At 35.8% G+C, this 24,831-nt stretch overlaps 1 protein-coding gene across 8 annotated transcripts in view; it reads left to right on the forward strand.

The window, feature by feature from the left end:
* SLC4A10 (solute carrier family 4 member 10) overlaps positions 1–24,831 on the forward strand; it is a 297,324-nt gene that overhangs the window by 126,514 nt on the left and 145,979 nt on the right. For all 8 annotated transcript variants that reach the window (XM_047722426.1, XM_047722427.1, XM_047722424.1 and 5 more), the window contains exon 3: positions 10,605–10,751. In XM_047722426.1, coding sequence (XP_047578382.1) covers positions 10,605–10,751 — 147 coding nt within the window. The remainder of the gene's footprint in view (positions 1–10,604; positions 10,752–24,831) is intronic.

Genomic DNA, 24,831 nt, shown 5'->3' on the forward strand with positions numbered 1-24,831 from the left:
GGGAAGGTGAGGAGTACCACCTTCTCTTTTGCATTCATTTTTTAAAGTATCCCAGAACATATGTTGATCTATTTTCTCTCTCTTCCTTGCAAAATAAAACAGCAAACATAAATATTTTAAAATAATAGTGAAACTGATGGGACGCCTGGGTGGCTCAGTTAGTTGAGTGACTGACTCTTGATTTCAGCTCAGGTCATGATCTCAGGGTCATGACATTGAGCCCAAAGTCGGACCCTGTGCTGAGCACTGTGAGCACTGAGCATGAATGGAACCTGCTTAGGATTTTCTGCCTTTCCCTCTCTCTTTGCTGCATCCCTCCCCCTTTCTTCACACATAATCTCTCTGGAAAAATAAATAAATAAAATAATAGTGAAATTGCAAGCTTTTGTGATCATAAACGTATTCTATCTTACCTTATTTTTTCTCCTGCCATAGCATGTACCTTACATTATCCCCCCAGAATGCTCCTCTGCTTTTGCACACATTATCCCACTCCTCGTTCTTACTGTATATGACTCAAGTCAAGTTCTACCTTCTCCACAAAACTTTCCTTGATTGCTCAAGTTATGATTGATTTTACTTTAATACAAGTTCCTACAGCATTTAATGGCTGATACCACATAAGAACATTAGCTTTAATGCAGATTGGTACTGTTTACTGCTTTTTATTTCTATTCTGATTTGTATATTTGCTGCTGTTTTCTTTGTTGGACTTGAGTCCTCAACAATTGGATAGTTACCTTTTAAGTTCAAGGATCATGTTCTATAAGCATTCCTTATTATTCTATTTTTTTTTTTTTTTAAGATTTTTATTTATTTGACAGATCACAAGTAGGCACAGAGGCAGGCAGAGAGAGAGAGGAGGAGGAGGCAGGCTCCCCGCCGAGCAGAGAGCCCGATGTGAGGCTCGATCCCAGGACCCTGGGATCATGACCTGAGCCGAAGGCAGAGGCTTTAACCACTGAGCCACCCAGGCGCCCCTATTATTCTATTTCTTAATTGATTTAAATTCTAGCCTCTCTTTGAGTACTGTAAACATCCAACATCAAGCTGTTTTACAACCTACCAGAACTGGGAATTCTTCTGGCTTTTTTTTTTTTCTTAGAAAATACGTATTATTAGAATTCATTCATTTTTTGGACAAATGCTGAAGCTTACATGTTGAGGCTTTTCATGTTCCAAGATGAAAAATAACACTGTTATTTCAAGATACAAAGTTATTTAGTTGCTGTGTTTTGCTCAAGACTGTGTTATAAACTTATAAAAAGAATGTTTTTTGTTTTGTTTTTCTTTTTAAATGTCACCTTAGTAAACTAGTAAATCTCAGACTATGGCTTTTTTGACGAGTAACATTAGCACTTACAAGATTCCAATTTTTTTTATAAAGTAGTGACAATCATGTGACCTTTTGTTTTGTAATGATTACAAATACAGCCCTGAGGTCTGGTGACTGTGACCAGCACTGGTTTGACATTTTTTTCTTTTCAGTGAAGCAGCCCAAGAAACAGCAGTGCAATAGCCCATACACACACACTCACTCAACCTTCTTGGTCTCTTTCCATTACTCTCCCTCAGCAGAGAATTTCTGTTGGAATTAGAATTCTTTGATATATTATGATAAATGATGGCTTGTTGTGTTTCTTGATTCTGTTAGAGTCTCCATGGAATTAAAGATCACATGCTTATTCAGCTTAATATACTTGACCTTTTCCCATGATTGACACATCTAAATGGCTGTAGCAACTCAGTAATTATGCACCAGCTGCGTTATTTTCATTTCACTGAAAAACAAAACAAAACAAAACAAAACACACCCACAGTTCTCTTCAAGAGTAGGTAAGCTTGGCCCCTTCCCTCCTAGCTAAATAAGGAATAGTTTATTAGTATTATTATTAATTAGTGTAGGAGTCCTTTCCATCCCCAAATATACCTCTAATCTCACTGCATTTAGTAAACTGTCAGAATACTATGACCACAGCCACACCGAGTTCTTTCAGTACTGGTATCTCTTACATAACAAAAATATCCATAATAATTCTCTATCTGCTTAGCAAGATTGTATGCACACGATTTAAATGTCAAAAATCTAGGACTTGTTAGCAAAATTTTACTCAGAAAACAATGTTACCTTTAATGAACCTTTGTTTTTCTAATGGGGAAACTATTTTCTCTCAAGTGACATATAGGTGAATTCTGAGTAAATTCTAGTGTTCTGTGCTTATCTCAAAAAAGCTTTTAATAGCACCGTCTCATTCTTACTAATATTTTTTGAAATATATTTTTATCTAAATGATTTTGCACTTTTATTAATTTGGGGTTTTGACTTGATATGAAATTGATTATTGATTTTTTTGATTAACTTAAGAAATGTTCATTTGAGGGACATCTGGGTGGCTCAGATGGTAAAGCATCTGCCTTCGGCTCAGGTCATCTCCAGGTCCTGGGATTGAGCCCCACCTTGGGCTCCCAGCTTAGTGGGGAGTCTGCTTCGTCCTCTCTCTCTGCCTCTCCCTCTACTTGTGCTCTCTCTGTCTCTGTCTCTGTATCTCTCTCAAATGAATAAAAAAAAATCTTAAAAAAAAGTAAAAAAAAAAGAAATGTACATTTGAGGAGATCTCCTCTTTAACTAAATTTTTGGACTTGTTATATCATAAAATAAAATTTTCCCTGTATAATCTTAAAAATAGTTTAATTAGGCTTAATAATATTCAAGTGATTTCTGAACAATGACATTTATCAGTAAGTTATTTGATTCTTTGTCTTCTTAAGTGATGTCTACTAGGATGGAAAATTCAATTTTGGATATAAAGTTTTTGGAAAAATTTATGGAAATGTTAATCTGGAAATTTTATTTGTATACTGTTTTCCACAGGACCTAATGTGATTCTCTAGTTGTTTAATCCAGGGTTATTATAGTTGGGATTAGAAAAGCTGAAAATATACAGGGAAACAGAAAGATAATGAGATAGGACAAGAAAAATTTATTCTGTCTTTTTATTCCTTCGAGCCACTGAGGGGTGAGCCATATGAAGGGGAAAGGGAACTCTAGTATGAATGTCTGCTATGTAATAGGCCTCATGTTTAATATTTTACATCTGTTATATTCCCATGTAATTTTTGTAGAAAGTCTCTTAAATCCATTGATTTTTAAATATCTACATTTATTAATTTTGTTCTAAAAGTGAACATGAGGTGGGTTCTGGATTGGAGGCTGGCTCTTACTACTTATAGCAATAACCATATTGGTTCTCCATGCCCCTTTCTTCCCCTTTAAGGTGATGTGGTGAGAACCAGGTGGCTGTATGCACAGGGGGGGAGCCCTAAGATTATGAATCTGGGAGCTTATCTAGAAATTTCTCTACAGCTGCCTTTTCCCTCCTGAGAGAGAGAGAGAGAGAGAAATTTTATCTCTTATATAATCAAACCTCAAAAAAGAAAAGAGGAAGGTCCCTAGTTTAAACCCTTTGGAAAAAAACCAGTAGCTATGGGTATTTATTATTTTTTGCAATGTAAAGACATATATCTGGAAGATAAATGTCTACATTTCTTTGAAGGTCTCTACCTTTTAGTCAACCATTAATCTCCAAAGCTTGTCCTTTACTTCAGATTTCAGTTTTTGTTTGCTTTAGAAGTCTCTAACCATGCAGAAACAGGAAATATTTTCCATATGGTTTCATAGCCATAAATTGTGTCCTTTTCATTACTGTTGCTTTGAAATTTGTGGCCATAGCATTTTTTTCCATTCTTAAGTTTTTTAATGTGTTTAGTAGCCAGTGCATTATCATGTCTGTTATCTAAACATTTTACTTAAAAATATCATCTCTATTCATGCAAAAGATTTATATAATCAATAAAAATTTATTGAGCATCAAGAACTATCAAACACCATTCTAGATCTTTTTGGGATACATCATCGAACAAATCGAAAATCTCTGCTCTTCTTATGTGGAAAAACTTTGGGAGGAAACTAGAAAGTAAACACTAAATATAATAAGTTAATTACATGGTATGTAAGTGCTATAGAAAAAATAAAAATAGAAGAGTCTGAGAAGCATAACGGGTCAAAGTGTAGGGTGTAATATTAAGTAGGTGTTCAGTGTAGGTTTCACTGAGAAGGTGAAATATGAGAAAAGACTTGAAAGAAGTGATGAATTATCCAAGTAGGAAGAATATTTCAGGCAGTGAAAAAGGAGACAAGTTCCCAGGGTGGTAGTGAGAACAGCAAGGAGGCCAGTGTGGCTGAGGTGAGTGGAGTGAGGAGGAGATCAGCAGGAGAAAAGATCAGAGACATAATAGCAGTGGGGTGTGCAGGTCACAGAAGTCCTTGGAGAGGCCTAGAAAAATCTCCTTTTCTCTGAGTAAAAGAGGGTAACGTTACAAGGATAAATGAATGACGTGATCTAACCTGAATTTTAAGAGGACTACACTGGCTATTGTGCTTGGTGCAGACCATGAGACTAAAGGTAGATTCACAAAGTACTGTCAGGAGACTGTTGCAGTCATCCAGGTTGGGTATCATGTGGCCCTGACCAGAGTGGTGAAGTAAAATAATAAGTGGACAAACTCCGGATATATTTTGCCATTTGCTCCAATAGGTTTCCTGTTGGATGGGTTGTAGGCTTAAGAAAAAGAGAGGAATCTATAATTACTCCAAGATAATTGTTCTCAGCAGCTAGGAAATTGTTTTGTCATCACCTGAGATGGACAAGATTATGGGGGAAAAACTTATAGGAGGGGGTTGGGATGGAGAAGACTAGGAGTTTAGTCCTATATGTGTTGATTTTCAGTCATCTTTTAGACATGCAATGGAAGTGTCAGCTGAGTGCGTGAGATATGACAGTTTCCAGTCTGCGAAAGAGATTTAAGATGGAGACACAAAATTGTGGGCTATTCACAGGTGGCCTAAGGGCAGATGTAGGTTTTGTGAGGGCTGATACTTAAGCATTTTTAAAGGTTCTCTAGGGAAAAAACAACATTTGAATATAAATTAGGTACAAAGGTGGATATTTATTTAGAATGAGAAAAAAAATCAACAAATACTCACTTAAAAAGTGATAAATAGGGGCACCTGGGTGGCTCAGTTGTTAAGGGTCTGCCTCCAGTTCAGGTCATGATCCTAGGGTCCTGGGATTGAGCCCCGCATCGGGCTCCCTGCTAGGCTGGAAGCCTGCTTCTCCCACTCCCCCTCCTTGTATTCCCTCTCTTGCTGTCTCTCTGTCTGTCAAATAAATAAATAAAACCTTTAGGAAAAAAAGAGATAAATAGCACAAAATTGTAACATTTGGAGAAATAGCGTACTTTTAGAAATGAACTGACATATTTTCCCCCTAAATTTTTGACCCCTAATGTCAAGGATTTTTAAATATCATTTTCTGTTAAGGATATGGAACATTAACTCTATCTTTATCATTATCAATTAAAATTTATTTTTTACTAATGTAGTCTAGAGAAGTTGCTTCAATCCTTATAACTTATTTATAATTTCACAAAAATTTTGGGGGTTGTCTTAAAATTTAAGAAAACTTCTGTCAAGCTTCTTGTATACATAACCTGTAAAATTTAGAAGAATTTTCTGGAGATGAGCTCTGGCTCTATACAACTGAAACTTTGCTTCTTTTCTACTACCCACATACTTCCAATGTGAGGCAGAGGGAAAGAGAGGGAGAAGCAGGCTCTCTATGGAGCAGGGAGCCTGATGAAGAGCTTGAACCCAGGACCCTGGGATCATGACCTGAGTCAAAGCCAGGTGCTTAACAGGCTGCACCACCCAGACACCCCAATAAATTGAACTTCCTTAAAATTAAAACATACACTTTATGAAAGACTGTTACAATGTTACAATGAAAAGACAAACTAAAGAGAAGATTCTTGCAAAAGACATATCCGTAAAGGACTTATATCCAAAATATACAAAGTACCCTTAAAACTCAACAATAAGAAAACAAAAATCCAATTACAAAATAGGAAAAAATCTGAACAGACACCTTACCAAAGGAGAAATACAGATAGTAAATAAGCATATGAAAAGATGATCAATATTGTATGTCATTAGGGAATTGCAAATTAAAAGTGAGATATCACCACATACCCATTAGAATAGCTAAAATCCAAAACACTGACAACATCAAATGTTGGCAAGAATGTGGAGCAACAGGAACTTTCATTCACTGCTGGTTGGAATGCAAATGGTACAGCCACTTTGGAAGACAGTCTGGCAGTTTCTCATATAGGTAAACATAAGCTTACCATGTGATCCAACAATTCAATCAGAGTTATTTACCCAAGTGAATTTTGATATTTTAACCAGCCTGCAAGATTCTGCCTCAGGAAACTCCTTCAGTTTGGTCTTCCTTGCATTTAATGTCCTCAAGACATCAGTTCAGCTGTCTGTCTTGGCATCCTTTTATCTGATTATGCTTGGATATGGTTTCAGATGGTTTATTTTAGCCTTAACTTGGCAACTTTTTAGGATGTTACTTTTGGCATAGGCCCATCGAATCTACATTTCATAAACAAAGACAACATTCACTATACCCAGCCAGGCCCTCTGGACTTGCACCTAAGGTGTCTGGTGCCTCTTATCTTTGTCTGTCTGGGGAATGGTTATCTTCAGCAGTAATTACTAGAAACCTTTGCAATCTTGAGATTTAGTTCCAGTACCGCCCTCTGTAAAGCCTTTATTTTCACTTCTAGGAAATATTCATTGCCTAAATTTCCTCAGTTTTACTCATTTCCTCATTCACTGAAATTGCTTTTATGAAGATAACAGATAAACATCAATTTCCAACTGTAATGGCTAATTTTTAGTTTTAATCTTGTTTGACTCCTTTATAGCATGTAAACTAGTAGCTGTCCCCTTTTTAAAACTCTTCCTCTTTGGTTTCTTTAACTTTTTAAATTTTGAAATGAAACAAACATACAGAAAAGTACAGAAAGCTTATGTATAAATTTTAAATATTATTGAAGCAAAAACTTGTATCAAGAAACAGAAATTTCTAACACCCCAGAAGCTCCTCATGTTCCTCTCACCAGTCACAGATCCTATTCACCTTTATGCCAGAGGTAACAAGTTTTCTGACTTTTGTATTGATCTTTTCCTGTGTATGCATCTCTGAACAATATATTTTAGTTTTTCTATTTTTAAAGCCTTATAAAAGAAATTATATCATATATATATTTTTTGCTCAATAGTATGTGAGATTCATCTGTATTGTTATGCATACCTGTGGATTATTGTTCTATATATCCCAATGTGTGAATATCTTCTACTTAATACATTCTGTTAATGGATTTTGGGGTTGTTTCCAGCACTTTGTCTTTATAAGCAGTGCAGTTGTAGAGATTCTTATATGTGTCTCTTATATTTTTATACATCTTCATGTACTTCTCTAGGGCCCAAGGAAATTGCTCGATTATATGGTATGCATATTTTCAATTTTAATAAAGAATGTTATACTGTTTCAAAGTAGTTTTGTATAATACTACTGGTACTATATGATACCACACTGAGACATAGAATTGTCAACCATTTCAATTTTTGCCAAGATGGTGGGAGTAAAGAGATATCTCATTATGGTTTGAATTTCCATTACCCTGAGAACTACTGGACCTCTTCTTACATTTATAAGCAATTTGTATTTTCTTTTTTTTATTAAATGCCTATTTAAGTTTTTTGTCTATGTTCCCATTGGGTTTTCATCTTTTCCTAGGAGTTGTAGGATTTCCTTTTATATCTTGTTAGTCCTTTATCAGTTATATGTGTTAGAAATACATTTTTTTAAAAAGATTTTATTTCTTTATTTGACAGATAGAGAGATCACAAGTAGGCAGAGAGAGAGGGGGAAGCAGGCTCCCTGCAGAGCAGATGGCTCCATCCCAGGACCCCGAGATCATGACCTGAGGCAAAGGCAGAGGCTTAACCCACTGAGCCACCCAGGTGCCCCAGAAATACATTTTTTAATGCCTTGTAGCCTCCCAACTCTTATGATAAAGAGAAGTTTCTGACATAATTGTAACAAAACTTATTAATCATTTCTTTTTTAGTGTTCTTTAAAAATTGTTTCCTAACTTGGCATTAAGAATGTAGTGTCCAGCGGCAATAGGGATAGAAAGCAGGTATTTAATTTCCCATATTTAATTGAAAGTCTATAACGTCATTATTTTTTAACTATTAAGTGTTTAATTTCTTTTTCTGACACTTAAAAAATATTTTATTTATTTATTGGAGAGAGAGACAGTGAAAGAGAGACAGCGAGAGAGAGCATGAGAGGGGAAAAGGTCAGAGAGAGAAGAAGCAGACTCCCGGTGGAGCTGGGAGCCCAATGCAGGACTTGATCCTGATACTCCAGGATCATGACCTGAGCTGAAGGCAGTCGCTCAACCAACTGAACCACCCAGGTGCCCTCTTTTTCTGACTCTTAAATGCTAGTTTTACATAAGGGTCTGTCTGAATTCTTTCATGTTCTGCACATTCCCCCTGATTAATAATCTTCAACGTATTAGAGAATAATAATGTAGTGATGGTCCAAGTAATTTGAAATTACTAACATTTAAGATTCCAAAATTGTGAATTACTTTAAGTATACAACTTTGTGGTATAGTTTGATATTTCATAAGGTGAATTCTTCCTCCTTGAGTTTCATCAAGATGTTATTGGTTATTTTTCTTTCAGTTTTTCCTTATACATTTTACATTATTTGTCTAGTTATGTTGAAATAATAATGCTAGAAATTTGTAATTGTATTGAATGCATAGATTAATGCGTGTTTGTTTTGGGGTTCACATCTTCTCTTCATTTATTCTGATATGTTTGTTCAGGGAAGGGATACCCAGGGCAATACATCACACTTGTGAGTCCCACTTTTTTCTTAAGTTGGGAAGGGCTGAGACCTGATGACTTATAGGAATGAAATAATACCTTCTTTATATTTGTATTCTTGATTCATGGCATAATACCTCTCAATAAAACGTTTGTTATCTCAGTAAACATTTGTTAGGCATCTGCTGTATGCCTGGCACTGTGTTGCTAAAGATACAAATTGACTAACATAGTGTCCTTCTCAGAGAAGATTTATAAGAAAAAAAATGACTTTTAGGTAAGTAATTACAATCAAGTGTTATTAAGTACTGGAGGGTCCTTAAGGAAGAAAGTGGTCAACTGTATTTAGAATCAGAGGGTATGGAAAATTTTATGGGTCGCATAATCCTTGAACTGAGACTTGAAAGATGAGTAGGTTTTCACCAGATAATTAGGAGAGACAAAGACATTTCCTACAATTGGAAGAATAAGAACAAAATTAACTAAAAACAGAGACTTGAGGACATTTGGCTAAAAGAATGAAGGGGCTCACATTGGCTTAAAGTATGTGAAGCAGAATGTATTTAGACGTATGCCAGAGATATAGGCAGAGGTCAGATATCATTTGGCCTTAAAGAGAACTAAAAGCTTTCTCATATAGGCAACAGAGAATAATCAACGAGTTTAAAGTAGGGGAATAATGTAGTCAGACTTGCATTTTGGGGGTGGGGGAAGCCATCGGCATTCAGGATGGATAAAAAGTGGGACAAGAGTGTAGCTTGAGAGGAAAACAAAACAAAACAAATCAAAACAAAAAACAGCAGGAAGGAGAATGTTCTAGTAGTCCTGGTAGGAAATGAGAGTCCAACTAAGACAGCAACACTAGGGATACTGAAGAGGGAATGGATTCTAGAGATGTAAAGGAGGACCTGGTGATAAATTAGATGGTCTCTGAGATGACTGGATAAATGGTGCACTTACTAACATAGAGGATAGATGGCTGATACTTGGAACAGAGAAGAGGATGAGTTCCATGGACATGTTGTTTGACATGCCTGTGGGAAGGATATGCAAGTAATATATCTAATAAGTGGAGGTATGCATAGGCCTGCAGCCCAAGAGAGCAATCTATCATCAAGTTTTAGGTCTCAGAGCCTGTAATAAATATGTATCAGCTGAAATCATAAAGTCAAAGATAGAGCTTGGGGATCTCCAACCTTGAATGGATAAATAGAAGAACCAGCAAAAAAAAACTAATATGAACAAAACAGAGAAGGAGTGCCAAGAGAAAGTGGTCATCAAGAAGAGAGTGGTCAATAGTATCAAGTGCCACAGAGAGAAATAATAGAACCAAAAAATTTCCACGGAATTTGGCATTACTGTGGACATTGGTGAAATCTGTTTTTTGAGATAGTAATTGTTTCACACACTTAACTGTGAAGGGAAGGGGACTGGTGAGATAACAGTTGAGGGTAGGGAGAAAATAGAATAAATTTTCTTAATGAGAAGAGTATAATTATAAGTTATGAGGAACAGACACAGAGAGATTAAGACAATTAATAAACTAGTGGTGATTATAAGGTATATAACCAAACTATTAGTATTGTAAATGTTTCTGATAGATCTGTGGTGTATTTCAGTAGGTCTAAGTGCCAAAATACATGCCAAGTCGCAAGCTTTACATACCATAAACACTCAAAAATGGTTTGCTGGGTTGAATTGAATTGAGTTCCATTGAAGTGTAAATCATCATTTTCTGCACTTTGGAATAATTTAGAGTTTAATTATGCATTTGCTTCTGATGAAGGTCATCGGACACTATTTATTGGAGTTCACGTGCCCCTGGGAGGAAGAAAAAGCCATCGACGTCACAGGCATCGTGGTCATAAACACAGAAAGAGAGACAGAGAAAGAGATTCAGGATTAGAGGATGGGAGGGAGTCACCTTCCTTTGGTAAGAATTTGTCTTCTTGTTTTTTTATTAAATTTGCAATGGTAATAATCTTATACTTGCTTAAATCCATAATTAGAAATCATACCTCATACTCATAAAATTGTTTATACTTTACAAAAGATGTTGGTTGGTCTGATGGGGGAGAAGTGAGAGAGAGAAACCTTGATCTTTATTTTTCTCAGGTTGTGCTTCATGAAGGTGAGAGTTGGTTTAGATTTGTGATTGAGGAAATACATATAAGTTGTAAAACTTAGTTGTATAAACTCTTGATAATATATACAAATAATAGTCATTGCTCTAAACAGTTAAACCCCCAGGGATGGGAAAATATCTTTATTAAGTTCCCACATACTATTGCTGATGCTGACCAAATTTCCCTCTAAGGACGTGGACATTCTACTATTGTGATTCTTCTTCCTGGAAGTAGATACAGAATATCAAAATATAGTGATACAGAAGTTGTTAGCAATCTCTGAGTGCTATGAAAGCCTGTGTACATGGCATAACCAAGAACCTGGCTTTCAGTTTCTTGACATTCCCATCTCCTCTGACCCTTTCCTTCCACTACACCTAGCTCAAGTATTCATCTATAATTACTCTGCCACTGAGGTCATCAGTGCATTCACTTTGCTTTCTGACCACACATCTCTCCTGCTTACCTGCCTGTGCAAATGCTTGACCCCTCTACTTTTTTTCTGTCCGTGCTGTCATCTTTTTTTCATTATTTTCTTATCCTACTCTGATTTCATAGCCTATAATTTTAGTAATGCTTTTGCTAATATTCTAAATATCATAGGTTCCCTGTTTTAATTTTATTCATACCTTCACTCCCACTTAATCATACTTGTATTGGGGTCCCTCTGTGTTCCTGCTTTCTCCATGCAGCCCCAATGAGCACACTGTGCTGGATGAAATCACTCAAGAGGGCAGAATGTAACTGCTTAAATTCATTATAAAATTGACCTTTAACAGCACCTATTCAGTTCTATTCTATTTCTTTGATTTTTAAATTAACTGTTCAAAATTCTCATCATTCTCCACCATCCCTTTCTTCACTATCATTTAGCAGATGCTTTCTACTTTGGAGGGTCAATGCGTCATCAGAATGAACTCATACAGCTTCTCCCTATTAAGCATATCTATCTGTCTATATCTGCAACTTTCTTTTGATGCAACAAGGGAGTTTTCTTTTCAATTATGTTTATGTTTATTTCCTGTTCCCTACCATCCGGAGATGTACACAATTTATAATCTAGTTGACCTCTTCCTCTCAACTGGATCATTCTCACCACTACTACTACTACTACTACTACTACTACTACTACTACTACTACTACTACTTCTTCTTCTTCTTCTTCTTCTTCTTCTTCTTCTTCTTCTTCTTCTTCTTCTTCTTCTTCTTCTTTTTAAATTTCTTTTCATTGTAACAGTATTCATTGTTTTTGCACCACACTCAGTGCTCCATGCAATCTGTGCCCTCTGTAATACCCCAACTGATTCCCCCAACCTTCCACCCCCTTCCCCTTCACTTATTTGTGGAGCAAAACAAATAGCATGGAGGACAAGGGAAGATGGAGAGGAGAAGGGAGTTGAGGGAAATTGGAAGGGGAGGTGAACCATGAGAGACTATGGACTCTGAAAAACAATCTGAGCGTTCTCACCATTTCTTAAACAGGATTGAGTCTCTGTCATTTTAAACAGTCCCTGATCTCTCTCAAACCCTAGGTACCCCTTTAGTCATTCCCTTGTATTCAAATATGAAGCTATTGGCATATCAAGTTTGGGGTAATTATTTTACTTTTAATATTCCATATATATTTCTTTATTCAGTATCTGTTTTCAGTAAGCATTGCAAAGAAATCTGTAGTCTCTGTTTTTTTTTTTTCATTTTTCAAGATTATATCTTTTAAGCCTGAATGCTTATAGACATTTTTCTGGATTCCTTTAATTAAGAAAATTGCTAAGACAGGCCTAGTGATGGGTGTATTAAAAATCCCTTGCAGTATGCATACACTGATATTTTTCCGCTTACATTACATTTTCCTGTTTTATCTGATTCTGTTCCACTTTGTTATCTTCTTTGTAAACATTAATTATCTGTATGTTGGATTAGTGATATCTGTTCTTTGTCGTTTCCCTTTGTGGTTTGAAGTTAGTTTCTCATATTATCCACTTGATTCTCTGCAATATCAGTTCTGCATTTTACTATTTCTATTATTGGTTTTGATTTTGTGGTTGCATTTTAGTTTTATTAAAGTTCTTGCTTATCTCATACTCTTTTCTTTATATTTCTTTCTTTTAAAGAGAGAGAGAGAGAGATTGAGAAAGTGAGTGGGGGGAGGGGCAGAGGGAGAAGCAGACTCCCTGCTGAGCAGAGAGCCCCATGCGGGACTCAGTCCCAGGACCCTGGGATCATGACCTGAGCCAAAGGCAGACAGACGCTTAACTGACTGAACCATCCAGGTGCCCCTTTCTTTTATTTCTTCTTGTCCTTTCCTAATTAGTTTTTCTTGTTCTTGACAGAGTCTATTTTTATAGTCTATTGATGATTCCCAGGTATTTCTGGGCATTTTCTTTCATTCCTGAAGCAGATAATTTTCAGAGGTATGATCTTTGGGCCATTGAGATTATTTTTGATTCTCCATTGATTTGTAGCATTTGTACAGTTTCCCCATTATTTTTCTTAGAGATGCACTGCCATCAGTATGCTCCTTGTTTCAATCACTGTATATAGTTAGAACATTAAACTTCTCCAAATACCATGTACTTCAGCCAGGTAGAATAACTATTGTTGGGACTTGGTAAAGAAAATTCTGTTGGGTATCCTCACCTGCATGATAAAAGGATGGTTGTCTCTGAGTCAGTAGACCGAGAGTGGAGGTGTAAAAGTGTCCTTGACATTTTCAGGATTTTTTGTTTTGTTTTGTTTTTTTTCATGAGGTGGAGTTTGGGAATGTAATAAAGAGACAGTTATGTGGATTTTCTCATTCAATCCTTCATCTACTTACAGTTAGTCCAGACTTCCTCTTAGATTCTGAAATGGATTACATATGTTGGACTAAACTTTAATAGGTATTTTGAATTTTCGTTTTTTTCTAGTACTTGAAAAAATATGCTCACATCACCTTATAAATGCTTAGTAAACAAACATAAATAAACTTGTTCCCTCTGTTTCTTCTTTTTTTTTTCCTCATAGCTGGATGCAGTGTGTCAATTTTTCAGAACAATGGTTCTCAACATTGACTATACTTGTGAGTTTTAAAAACATGATGATGGCCAAACCCCACACTAGTCAGACCCTCTGGGGTAGGGCCTAAACCTGTAGGTTTTTTTTTTCTTTTTTTTTTAAAGTACCACCGGATAATTCTAATGTGCATCCAACCTTGAGACCCATTGTTCTAGAAAATTTGCTATATAAAGTGTGGTGCAGGACACCTGGGTGGCTCAGTCAAACATTTGACTCGATCTCAGCTCAGGTCCTGATCCCAGGGTCCTGAGCCCACATTGGGCTCCACATTGGGCATGGAACCTACCTAAAACAATTTAAATAATTAAAAAAAAATAGTGTAGTACATGAGCCAGCAATATTAGCAATCCCATTGGAGCTTGTTAGAAATGCATAATCTCAGGCCCTAGCCCAGACCTTTTGAATCAGAATCTGTACATTAATAATATACTTAGGTAACTTATGTATACACTAAAATTTCACAAATGAAGTTCTAGAACATCCCTGTCAAGCCCTGTTATACATTAAAATAATCTGAGGAACTTTAAAAAATATTGATCCTTGGGGGGCGCATGCATGGCTCGGTCAGTTAAATGTATGGCTCTTGGTTTCAGCTTGGGTCGTGATCTTGGGGTCAGAGATGGAGCCCCACTTTGGGCACTGTGCTCAGGGTAGACTCTGCTTGAGATTCTCTCCCTCTCTCTTCCCCTCCCCCTTTCCCCTTCCTCCTACTCTCTCTCTCTCAAATAAATAAATACATAAATACATAAAATCTTTAAAAAATATTTATGCTGGACCCCACCCTCAAAGACTTTCATTAATATTGGGTATTTCCTTGGACGCTGGTATCTTTTTTAAAAGTATCCCAGGTGATTTAGTATCCAGCTAGGCTCAAGAACCATTGAACCTGAGAAGCTTCTGCCTCTTTATTTGGTGAAACTTGGATATAAGTCAGGTGGCCCAGATTCTCCCTCTGATGTGTCGGTTACTACTATTGGATGCCATGAACCATCCTTCCTCCCCAAATGTACAACTCAATGAATGATCATCCACATGTGTATAACTACTATCTTGGTAGTTACATTCTACAAATCCCTCTTAGTGCTCCTTTCTAGTCACTATCTACCCCTGCTCCCCAAAAGGATCTCTAGCTTGTCTTACTACACTGGGTGTTTTGCTAGTTACTGAATTTTATATAAATGAACTTATAGGGGTGTTTGTGTCTTTCTCTATTGTTCAATGTTGTTTTTTGTGGGATTCACCAATGTTTTCAGTTATAGCTTTAGTTTATTAATTTTCATTTTTGTATAATATTCATTTGTTTGTATATGCTGTGCATTCTACTACTGAAGGACATTTGGATCATTTGCATTTTGAAGCCACTATGATTGATGTTGCTGTGAGCAGTTTTATGTCTCTTGGTGCACACATGTAATTCTCACACCTTGAACTTATTGTTGAGTGGTAGGGTATGCATATTTTCAATTTGAGCAGATAATACCAAATAATTTTCCAAAGTGAAGTACATATTTATACTTCCACCAGAAAAGTATGAGGGTTTATGTCATTTTACACTCTTGTCAGCATTTGGCATTCTCTTAACATTGGCCATTATTGTAAGGTATATAATGCCATGTTGTTTTAATTTACATTTCTTGAATACGAATATGATTGAACAACTTTGTGCATACTCTTTTGCCATTTGAATAGCCTTAAATTTTTAAAAATTAAATTGATAAATTTTGAATTGAAATTGAAAACTTTTTACTGGATTTTTTTTCCTTACTGATTTGTAGAGTTTCTTTATATATTAGGCTATAGGTCCTTTGTTGCTTTTGCATGTTTCATATATCTTCTCACATGTGGCTTATCTTTTCACCATTTAATGATGTCTCTTGAATATTCCAGAAGAGACTACTAAGAGCCCGAGAACTTTATTCCTTCACGTTATTTTATTCATGGTGTTATTTATATCCATTATATATTTTAATAAATATAGAAACAGATCCATATTTTGATCCATCGTATTCTTGGCTAGAGTTTGTATTATAATGCTCTATGTTCTCAGTTACCTTCTTAAAAATAAATCCAATATCTATCAACATATATTTATATTCATACCAAGAATTCTTTCTGATCTTGGTAATACTGTAATTCATGACTTATGTCATGCAATTTTAAGGTGCATAGACATGAAAAAAATAGTCACTAAGTAACACATTTGAACATTTTTTTGTATTAAAATTATAAACTCTTTTTTTTTTAAGATTTTATTTGTTTATTTGACAGAGATCACAAGTAGGCAGAGAGGCAGTCAGAGAGAGAAGAGGAGGCAGGTTCTCTGCTGAGCAGAGAGCCCAACGCAGGGGGGTCAGTCCCAGGACCCTAGAATCATGACCTGAGCCGAAGGCAGAGGCTTTAACCCATTGAGCCACCCAGGCACCCCAAAATTCTAACCTCTTTAAGATGCTAAAAGTATATTGATAGGATAATCATGAAAAGACTTTTGTGAGTGTAACGTAATACCTATAAAATCATTTCTACTTTAAAAAATGAAAAGCCAGATACAGGAAGTCATAAGTTATTTGAACCCCCCCAAAATATCTCTTGTCCTTGAATAAATTATCTTACTTTAATAAATCATCATTTCCTATACTATTACTGTTATCCAGTGTGTCTTAGAGAAGTCTTTTAAATACCTGGTGCCCTATCTCAGACTTTCAAATTTTCTTTATTCATAACTGCTGTTATGTTTTTTTATGACTAGTATTTTAAAGGAGGGTGGTGAGTGATCCTCATGCTTTATGAAGGGAAATACTAATAAGTCTCAAATGTATGGTTCGTGACCACAGCAATTGAGTTTTGGGGGCTGGATGCATGAGATTAATAGAACCCCAGGTTACTGATGCAGAGTAAACTGAAAAAAGTCATTGAAAACAGTGATGAGACAAAATGTTTCAAAAGCAAGAGGAAAATAGTACCAACCAGTGTTGAGGCATAGCTGCTCTGGGCTGTGGTTGCTGATAAGTGAGTAGTTAGAACAGGTGTCATGCAACACGAATGGCCATATCTCCTCACTCTGGGTAGGTCTAATGGAAAGATTTAATTGATTTCTTAATGTAACACTGAAATTGCTATTTATGCTATTTTTAAATGGCTTTTCAAAGTACTGATTTTTTTTTTTTTGGTCCAAGAACCACCACAAAAATAACAGGCTAATTAGAAGTATTTCCTTTGATTCAGATAAGATCTGGTTTTGTAGATAGTAGATGAGTATCACCCAATTTGTATGCTTTTAGGAAAAAGAGTGTACCAGGTTCTTATTTAAGATAAACTGGATTGGAAATTTATATGTTGTGCTATTGACTTTCTTAAGCACATCTGATATTTATAGGAATTCATCAGTCTCATTTTAAATAAATATTCATGTTCCATTCAGGAAATTGGCATCTTACTTTGAAGAGGTAGTGAAGCATAGGACTTGGCTATGGACTCAATTCCTGCTGTAAAATTTAGTTCAATAAACTTCCTAAAATATTTTGTAATGAAACCAAACTTCACATGATTAACATTCTAAAAGAGAAATAATGCCTGAAACAAATATGCTATATAAATATAATTTATTTTTTCTCCTTCTTTTGAATATATATAATCATATATAAGATATAGGCTGCATATTAGTGGGAACAATAACATCTAAAAACTGAGGCACCCTGTTTTTTAAGACTTTATCTTTTAGAGCCATTTTAGGTTTAAAACAAAATTGAGAGGAAGGAATAGCAAATTCTTATGTACCTCCTGCCTCCACATAAGCAGAGCCTCCCCCAGTATCAGCATCGCCCACCAGAATGGTCTATTTTTTACCAAGGATAGGCCTGCATGAACATATCATGATTACCCAGAGTCCATTAGTTTACTTTAGGGCTCATTCTTGGTGTTATAAATTCTGTAGGTTTGGACAAATGTATAATGGCATATATCATCATTACAATATCATACAGGATATTTCAATGCCCTAAAAATCCTCTGTGCTCAACCTATTCATTCCCCCTCAAACACTGAAACATTCGTTTCCCTTGCCAAACACTGATCATTTTACTCTCTCCACAGTTTTGCTTTTTCCAGAATGTCATGTAGTTGGAATTATACACCAAGGCAGTCTTTTCAGATTGAAATTATTATTTCACTTAATAATATGCATTTGAGGTTCCTTCATGTCTTTTCCTATCTTGATAGATTATTATTATTTTTTGCACTGAATCATATTTCATTGTCTGGATATACCAGTTTATTTACCCATTCACCTACTGAGCAACTTGTTGATTTCTTCCCAGTTTGGGCACTTATGAGTAAAGCTGCTAAAAACATCTGTGTACAGGTTTTGGTCATAAATTTCTAATTTCTTTGAATAAATGTTAAGGAGTGTGATTACGGATAATATGTTAAAAATTATTTAGTTTTGTAAGAAACCACTTCTAAGTGCTCGTGCCATTTTGCAGTCCCACGAACAATGTATGAGAGTTCCTATTGCTCCACATACGGTAGTTGCCAGCATTTGATGTGGTTGGTGTTTTGGCCATTTTAATAGATGCACAATGGAATCTTGTTTTAATTTGCACTTCCCTGATGACATACAATGTGGACAGTTTCTTCATATGCTTATTTGCCATCAGTTTGTCTTATTTGGTGACATGTCTATTAAGGTCTTTGGCTCATATTTATTTGTTTATTCATTCATTCATTTATATAGTCTTCTTTATTAAGTTTTTATTTTATTTACAGCACAGTAAATATTTAGTGTTATATTAGTTTCAGGTGTACTATGATATGTCGATTCAACGATTCCATACAATACCTGATGCTCATTATGACAAGTGTGCTCCTTAATCCCCATCACCTATTTCCCCCATCCCCCCACCCACCACCCATTTAGTAACCATCAGTTTGTTCTCTATAGTTACGAGTGTTTCTTGGTTTGGCTCCCTCTCTCTTTTTTCTCCCCACTTTGCTCATTTGTTTTGTTTCTTGAATTCCACATATGAGTGAAATATATATATCCCTTCATCCATTTATCTATCATTGGATACTTGGGATGCTTCCATAATTTGGTATTATAAATAATGCTGCTATAAACATAGGGGTGCATGTATCCATTTGAATTATTGTTTTTGTATTTTTTGAGTAAATACCCAGTAGTGCAATTTGTGGATCATAAGTTAGTTCTATTTTTAACTTTTTGAGGAAACTCTGTACTGTTTTCCACAGTGGCTATAGCAGTTTGCATTCCCACTAATGGTGCAAGAAGTTTCCTTTTTCTCCACATCCTCGCCAACACCTTTTGTTTGTTTTATTTTTTTATTAGCCATTTTGACAGGTGTGAGGTGATATCTCATTATAGTTTTGATTGGCATTCTTGTAATGATGAGTGATGTTGCATATCTTTTCATGTGTCTGTTCACCATCTGAATGTCTTTTTTTTTTTTAAAGATTTTATTTATTTATTTGACAGAGAGAGATCACAAGTAGACAGAGAGGCAGGCAGAGAGAGAGAGAGAGAGAGAGGGAAGCAGGCTCCCTGCTGAGCAGAGAGCCCGATGCGGGACTCGATCCCAGGACCCTGAGATCATGACCTGAGCCGAAGGCAGCGGCTTAACCCACTGAGCCACCCAGGCGCCCCACCATCTGAATGTCTTAAGAGAAGTGTCTGGGTGGCCCATTTTTTGGCCCATTTTTAAAAACGAGCTTTTTTTTCTGATTGTTGGGTTTTAAATGTTCTTTGTATATTTTGGATCACAGCCCTTTATCAGTTATGTCTTCAGCAAATATTTTTTCCTAATCTATAACTTATCTTTTTATTCTCTAGACATTATTTTTTACAGAGCAGAAATTTTTAATTTAATTTTTAGATTATTGCTTACGAAATTTTTAATTTTAATGAATTCCAGCTTATCGGTTCTTTATTTCATGGATAGTGTCTTTGATGTTGTATCTAAAAAGACATCACCTTGTGCAGCCACTTTGGAAAACAGTGTGGCGATTCCTTAAGAAATTAAAAATAGAGCTTCCCTATGACCCTGCAATTGCATTAGTGGGTATTTACTCCAAAGATACTGATGTAGTGAAAAGAAGGGCCATCTGTACCCCAATGTTCATAGCAGCAATGGCCACAGTCGCCAAACTGGAAAGAACCAAGATCCCCTTCAACGGACAAATGGATAAAAAAGATATGGTCCATATATACAATAGAGTATTATGCCTCCATCAGAAAGGATGAATACCCAACTTTTGTATCAACATGGACAGGACTGGAAGAGATTATGCTGAGTGAAATAAGTCAAGCAGAGAGAGTCAATTATCATATGTGGAACATAAGGAATAATACGGAGGACATTGGAAGTTGGAGAGGAGAAGTGAGTTGGGGGAAGTCGGAGGGGGAGACAAACCATGAGAGACTGTGGACTCTGAGAAACAAACTGAGGGTTTTGGAAGGGAGGAGGGTGGGGGGTTAGGTGAGCCTGGTAGTGGTACTAAGGAGGGCACGTATTGCATGGAGCACTGGGTGTGGTGCATGAACAATGAATCTTGGAACACTGAAAAAATAAAAATAAAAAGGAGAAAAGAAATAAAGGGCACCACCTTACTGAATATCAAATTTTTTCTTATGTTAACTTTTAGGAATTTTACAGATTTGTGTTTTGCATTTAGAAATATGACCCATTTTCAGATAATTTTTGTGAAGGGCAGAAAGTCCCTGTCTAGATTCATTTTTTTACATTTGCATTTCCAGTTGTTCCAGCACCATTTGTTGGAAAGACTATCTTTGCTCCATTGTATTGCCTTTGCTTCTTTGTCAGAGATTAGTTGACTATATTTATGGGGGTTATTTCTGGGCTCTCTATTCTGTTCTGTTGATCTATTTGTCTATTCTTTTGCTAATATCACACTGTCTGGAGTACTGTCATTTTACAGTTAACATTGAAGTCAGGTAGTATCGGTCCTCTAACTGTTCCTCTTTTTCAATATTAATGTTGGCTAGTCTGGATCATTTGCCTTTCCATATAAACTTTAGAATAAGTTTGTTGATATTCATAAAATAACTTTCTGGGATTTTAATTGGATTGTATTGAATCCCAATCACATTGGGAAGAACTGACATCTTGACAATATTGAGTCCTTCTATCTATGAACATGGATGTACTTTTTTTAGGCTCCTTCATTAATTGCACTGCATTTTAAGATTAATACCAGTGCCCTTTCTACTAGGTTATTGTAAGATATGGAAGAGATAGTGTATGAAAATAACTGACCCATAGAAGATATTAATAAATTAAAAATTTATTTTGTCTTTTTTCTCTCTTTTTATAATCTCACCATAGTCAACTACTATTTCAATAAAATAGAGTTTAAAGGTTAATGATTCATTTATGAATAGAAAAGAATTTATGGTCATTTGTAAGGTTTTTATAACTGTAACATTGAATAAATACTCCTTGTGGGATTTAATCATAACTATTATAACTATTTCTGTCTTATACCATCTCTTTGTACTTATTTATTGGGTCTAATTGTTATTCTGCTCCTGAATGAAAACACCGGAAGGCTCCCCAGCTTTTCTAGTCACTTTTAGGTAACTCAAAGTTCTCTAATCAGTAATTAAAATATTTAGACTCATGTAATAGTGAAAGTTTGAATTTGGCTTTAACTGTAAGGCTTTTCTCCCTTCCCTCGCCCAGGCCTGCTGCAGCTGAGGAAAGAGGATGTAGTTGCTCCCTTTTTTTTTTTTTCCTCCTACCTTGAACTTCTCCTTTTTCTAGATGTTCCATCATTGTCCTAGCTTTGGTTTTTGATCCCTTCAGATTTGGAGCATAGGAAATGAAAAGAACTAAAAGGGGTGGGGCAGGAAAGTTTTGATTTAACTAGTACTGTCACAAGCTGAGATCACACTCTCTAGGCTTAATAAGAATTTGAATTTACTCATTCTCCTCTGCAGTGTCTCTCACCTGCACTCTCTTCTGCCTTATTGTTTATTCCTCCTCATCCCCTAAGCATTCAGCTATAGTGACATATTCTCTCTGATGAAGTCTTGTCTATGTTGCATGGCAGCCTCTTGGGACAGAATCAAAGAGAAGCCCACATTCCACCGTCTGTCTCTCTCCCTCTGGTTCTCTGTCTCTATCTTGTGTGGCCCATATATGACTTACAGAAAATACACATACTCTCACTGCCTTGATAAATACTAGAAGAGTATGTTATCTAAGGCAACAATCTCAGTGATTAGCAGTGGGGCCGACTTTGTGTTTCTCAGGCAGAAATCATACCCAAGTCCATTCCAGAAGGGCATATCAAGCCCTTCTAATGCTCTTGGAGCTGTACTTGCTTGATGTGAGGGAGGGGCAGATACCCCTCTTCCCTGCCTTTATAGGAGAGCAAGGAGACTTGGGACTCACATTATAGCTTCCTCTGAAAAAATCCTCTCCAAAATGTGTCTACAGTTTTCCACTTATGACCCTTTTATAGCCTTCGTTTGGGTGAGGAGTTAGATAACTAGGTTTTCAGGAACAGGATTTGTAAATTCTGTATGTAGTCTTATGTCCATTTTGGAGAGAAATATGTATTAGTTCTTGGTGCTTCCGCTGAAATATTTAATTAATATGTTACCTTATGACAGAATGAGCTAATTAGCATTAATAGCAATAAATATATTATTTAAATTATGTAAATGAGTTAAATGTAGGACTCTAAAGGAACAGACTATATAACTCCAAAAAATAGGAGCAAAATTTTAAAGTTCAAATGAAGTTGGAAGATATTGATTTGTAGAGACTGAAGACATGAATTTGAAACAGAACCATCAAAATAATCATTATTTAACAATTTCATATGATAGGTTATCTGAATATTGATTTACCTAAAGTACAAGGATAAAGAGGAAGAAACAAGGATACAGTAATTCAGAAATGCATAATGATAAACATTTCGTATTGTGAATCTGCTCCCTTGAGCTAAGCGTCACAGTGCAAGAGGCTTCCTGTCTTCATGACAGTAAGGTCACATATGTAAATGCAAATTTCCCAGTTCACTTCTGCCATTGTACTTGTTATGAAAAATCTCTTTCTCAACATAATTATTGACTCTTCTCCAGAAAGGGCCTAAAAAATAAAGAACTTTGGAACAGAGCCGACAGGAGAATATTTTCACTCATTGTTAGGAAAAATGTACTTAAGAACCTGGTATTAAGATGTAATTATAACAATATAAGTAACAAAGCTAATAATGAAAAGATGAAACTTTGCTAGGGAATTTGCTTATTTTCAATTATGATTCTATTAGGGGTTTTCTTCTGGTAGTTTGATTTTCTTAACTAACCGTTTATGAAAATATTGTCTATATTCCAAATGGAAACAGCTTATTTATTTCTTTCTGATTGTAAAATAATACATATTCTCTGGACTTCCAGTGCTATTGAACTTTAGACTAGCCAAATCCTGTAGTTCTTACTCAGTTCTATCGTTGATTCTATAGCATCTGATTAGCTTCTTGTCCTTTTGAAATTCTTTCCAAACACGGCCCCTGTTATGCTGCTACCTCCATCAGCTCTACAATCCATAAGGACAGAGATTTTTTTTTTTTTTTTTTTTAGGACAGAGATTTTTTTTTTTTTTTTCCTGTTTACATCAGTCTAATTCACTGCCTAGAATAGTACCTGGCCTATGAAGGTACTCATTAAATATTTAATGTATCGATCCTTTTACATATCTGTCTATTCCTTTTCTCATTCTTTTGTTAACTCCTCTTCCTTCTCCCAAATCTTAAAGCTGATTATTTCCCCAATGTTGAGTCTTTTTCTCTCCTTACTTCTTCATTTTTGAGCCCTCATGCATTATAATCATATGACTTCTCTAAATGCCACCCATGTCTCTATCACTGACCCTGTCATCTTTTCCAGAGTGAAATCTCCAGCTTTCCTGTGACTATCTTTATATGTTTGTCCCAAAGTCACCTCAAATTTAGCATATCTAAAAGTTGTCTTTTGAGTTCTCAGTCTGTAATAGTGATTCTCATTCTGACAACCCTTTTCTTTCTCCAGTTTTGTTTTTTTTTTTTTTGAGAAATAACTGACATACATCACTGTGTAGGTTTAAGGAGTACAGCACGATGGTTTGATTTACATATATTGTGAAATGATGACCACAATAGGTTAGCCAACATCCACCCTCCATTATCTCATATAGATACAATAAAAAGAAAAGAGGGAAAAAATTCTCCTTGTGATAAGAACTCATAAGATGTGCTCTGCTAACAGCTTTCCTATATATCATACAGCAGTGTCAGCTGTGGTCATCATATTTACATTACATGCCTGGTACTTATTCATCTTATAACTGGAAATTTATACCTTTCAACCACCTTCCCATTCTCACAGCCCCCAGCCACTGCCCCTGGTAACCACAAATCTCTTTTTCTATGAGTTTGGTGGGGGCTCTTTAGTGTTTGTGTGTGTGTGTGTGTGTGTGTGTGTGTGTGTGTATTTGTTTCTTTGTTTGTTTTGATTCCATAGATAAGTGAGATCATATAGTATTTCTCTTTCTCTGTCTGACTTACTTCACTTAGCATAAGGCTTTCAAGTTCCATCCATGTTACAACTCTATTTTAATCAATGGCACTATTATTTTCTCATTCTCCCTACTTCAGATTCTAAATCTGTTTTGGCAGGCTTATATTTTCATTTTAACCATCACCAGTACCACTGGCATTAGCATCAATCATCATCAGTAATATTTATATAATGCTTTATAATCTGAAAAGTATTTTTGCATCCATAACTTTCTGTCTTGGAACTTGTTCCTATATTTT

Source organism: Lutra lutra, chromosome 3 (genome assembly GCF_902655055.1).
Source record: "Lutra lutra chromosome 3, mLutLut1.2, whole genome shotgun sequence".
In the NCBI taxonomy this organism is placed as follows: Eukaryota; Metazoa; Chordata; class Mammalia; order Carnivora; family Mustelidae; genus Lutra; species Lutra lutra.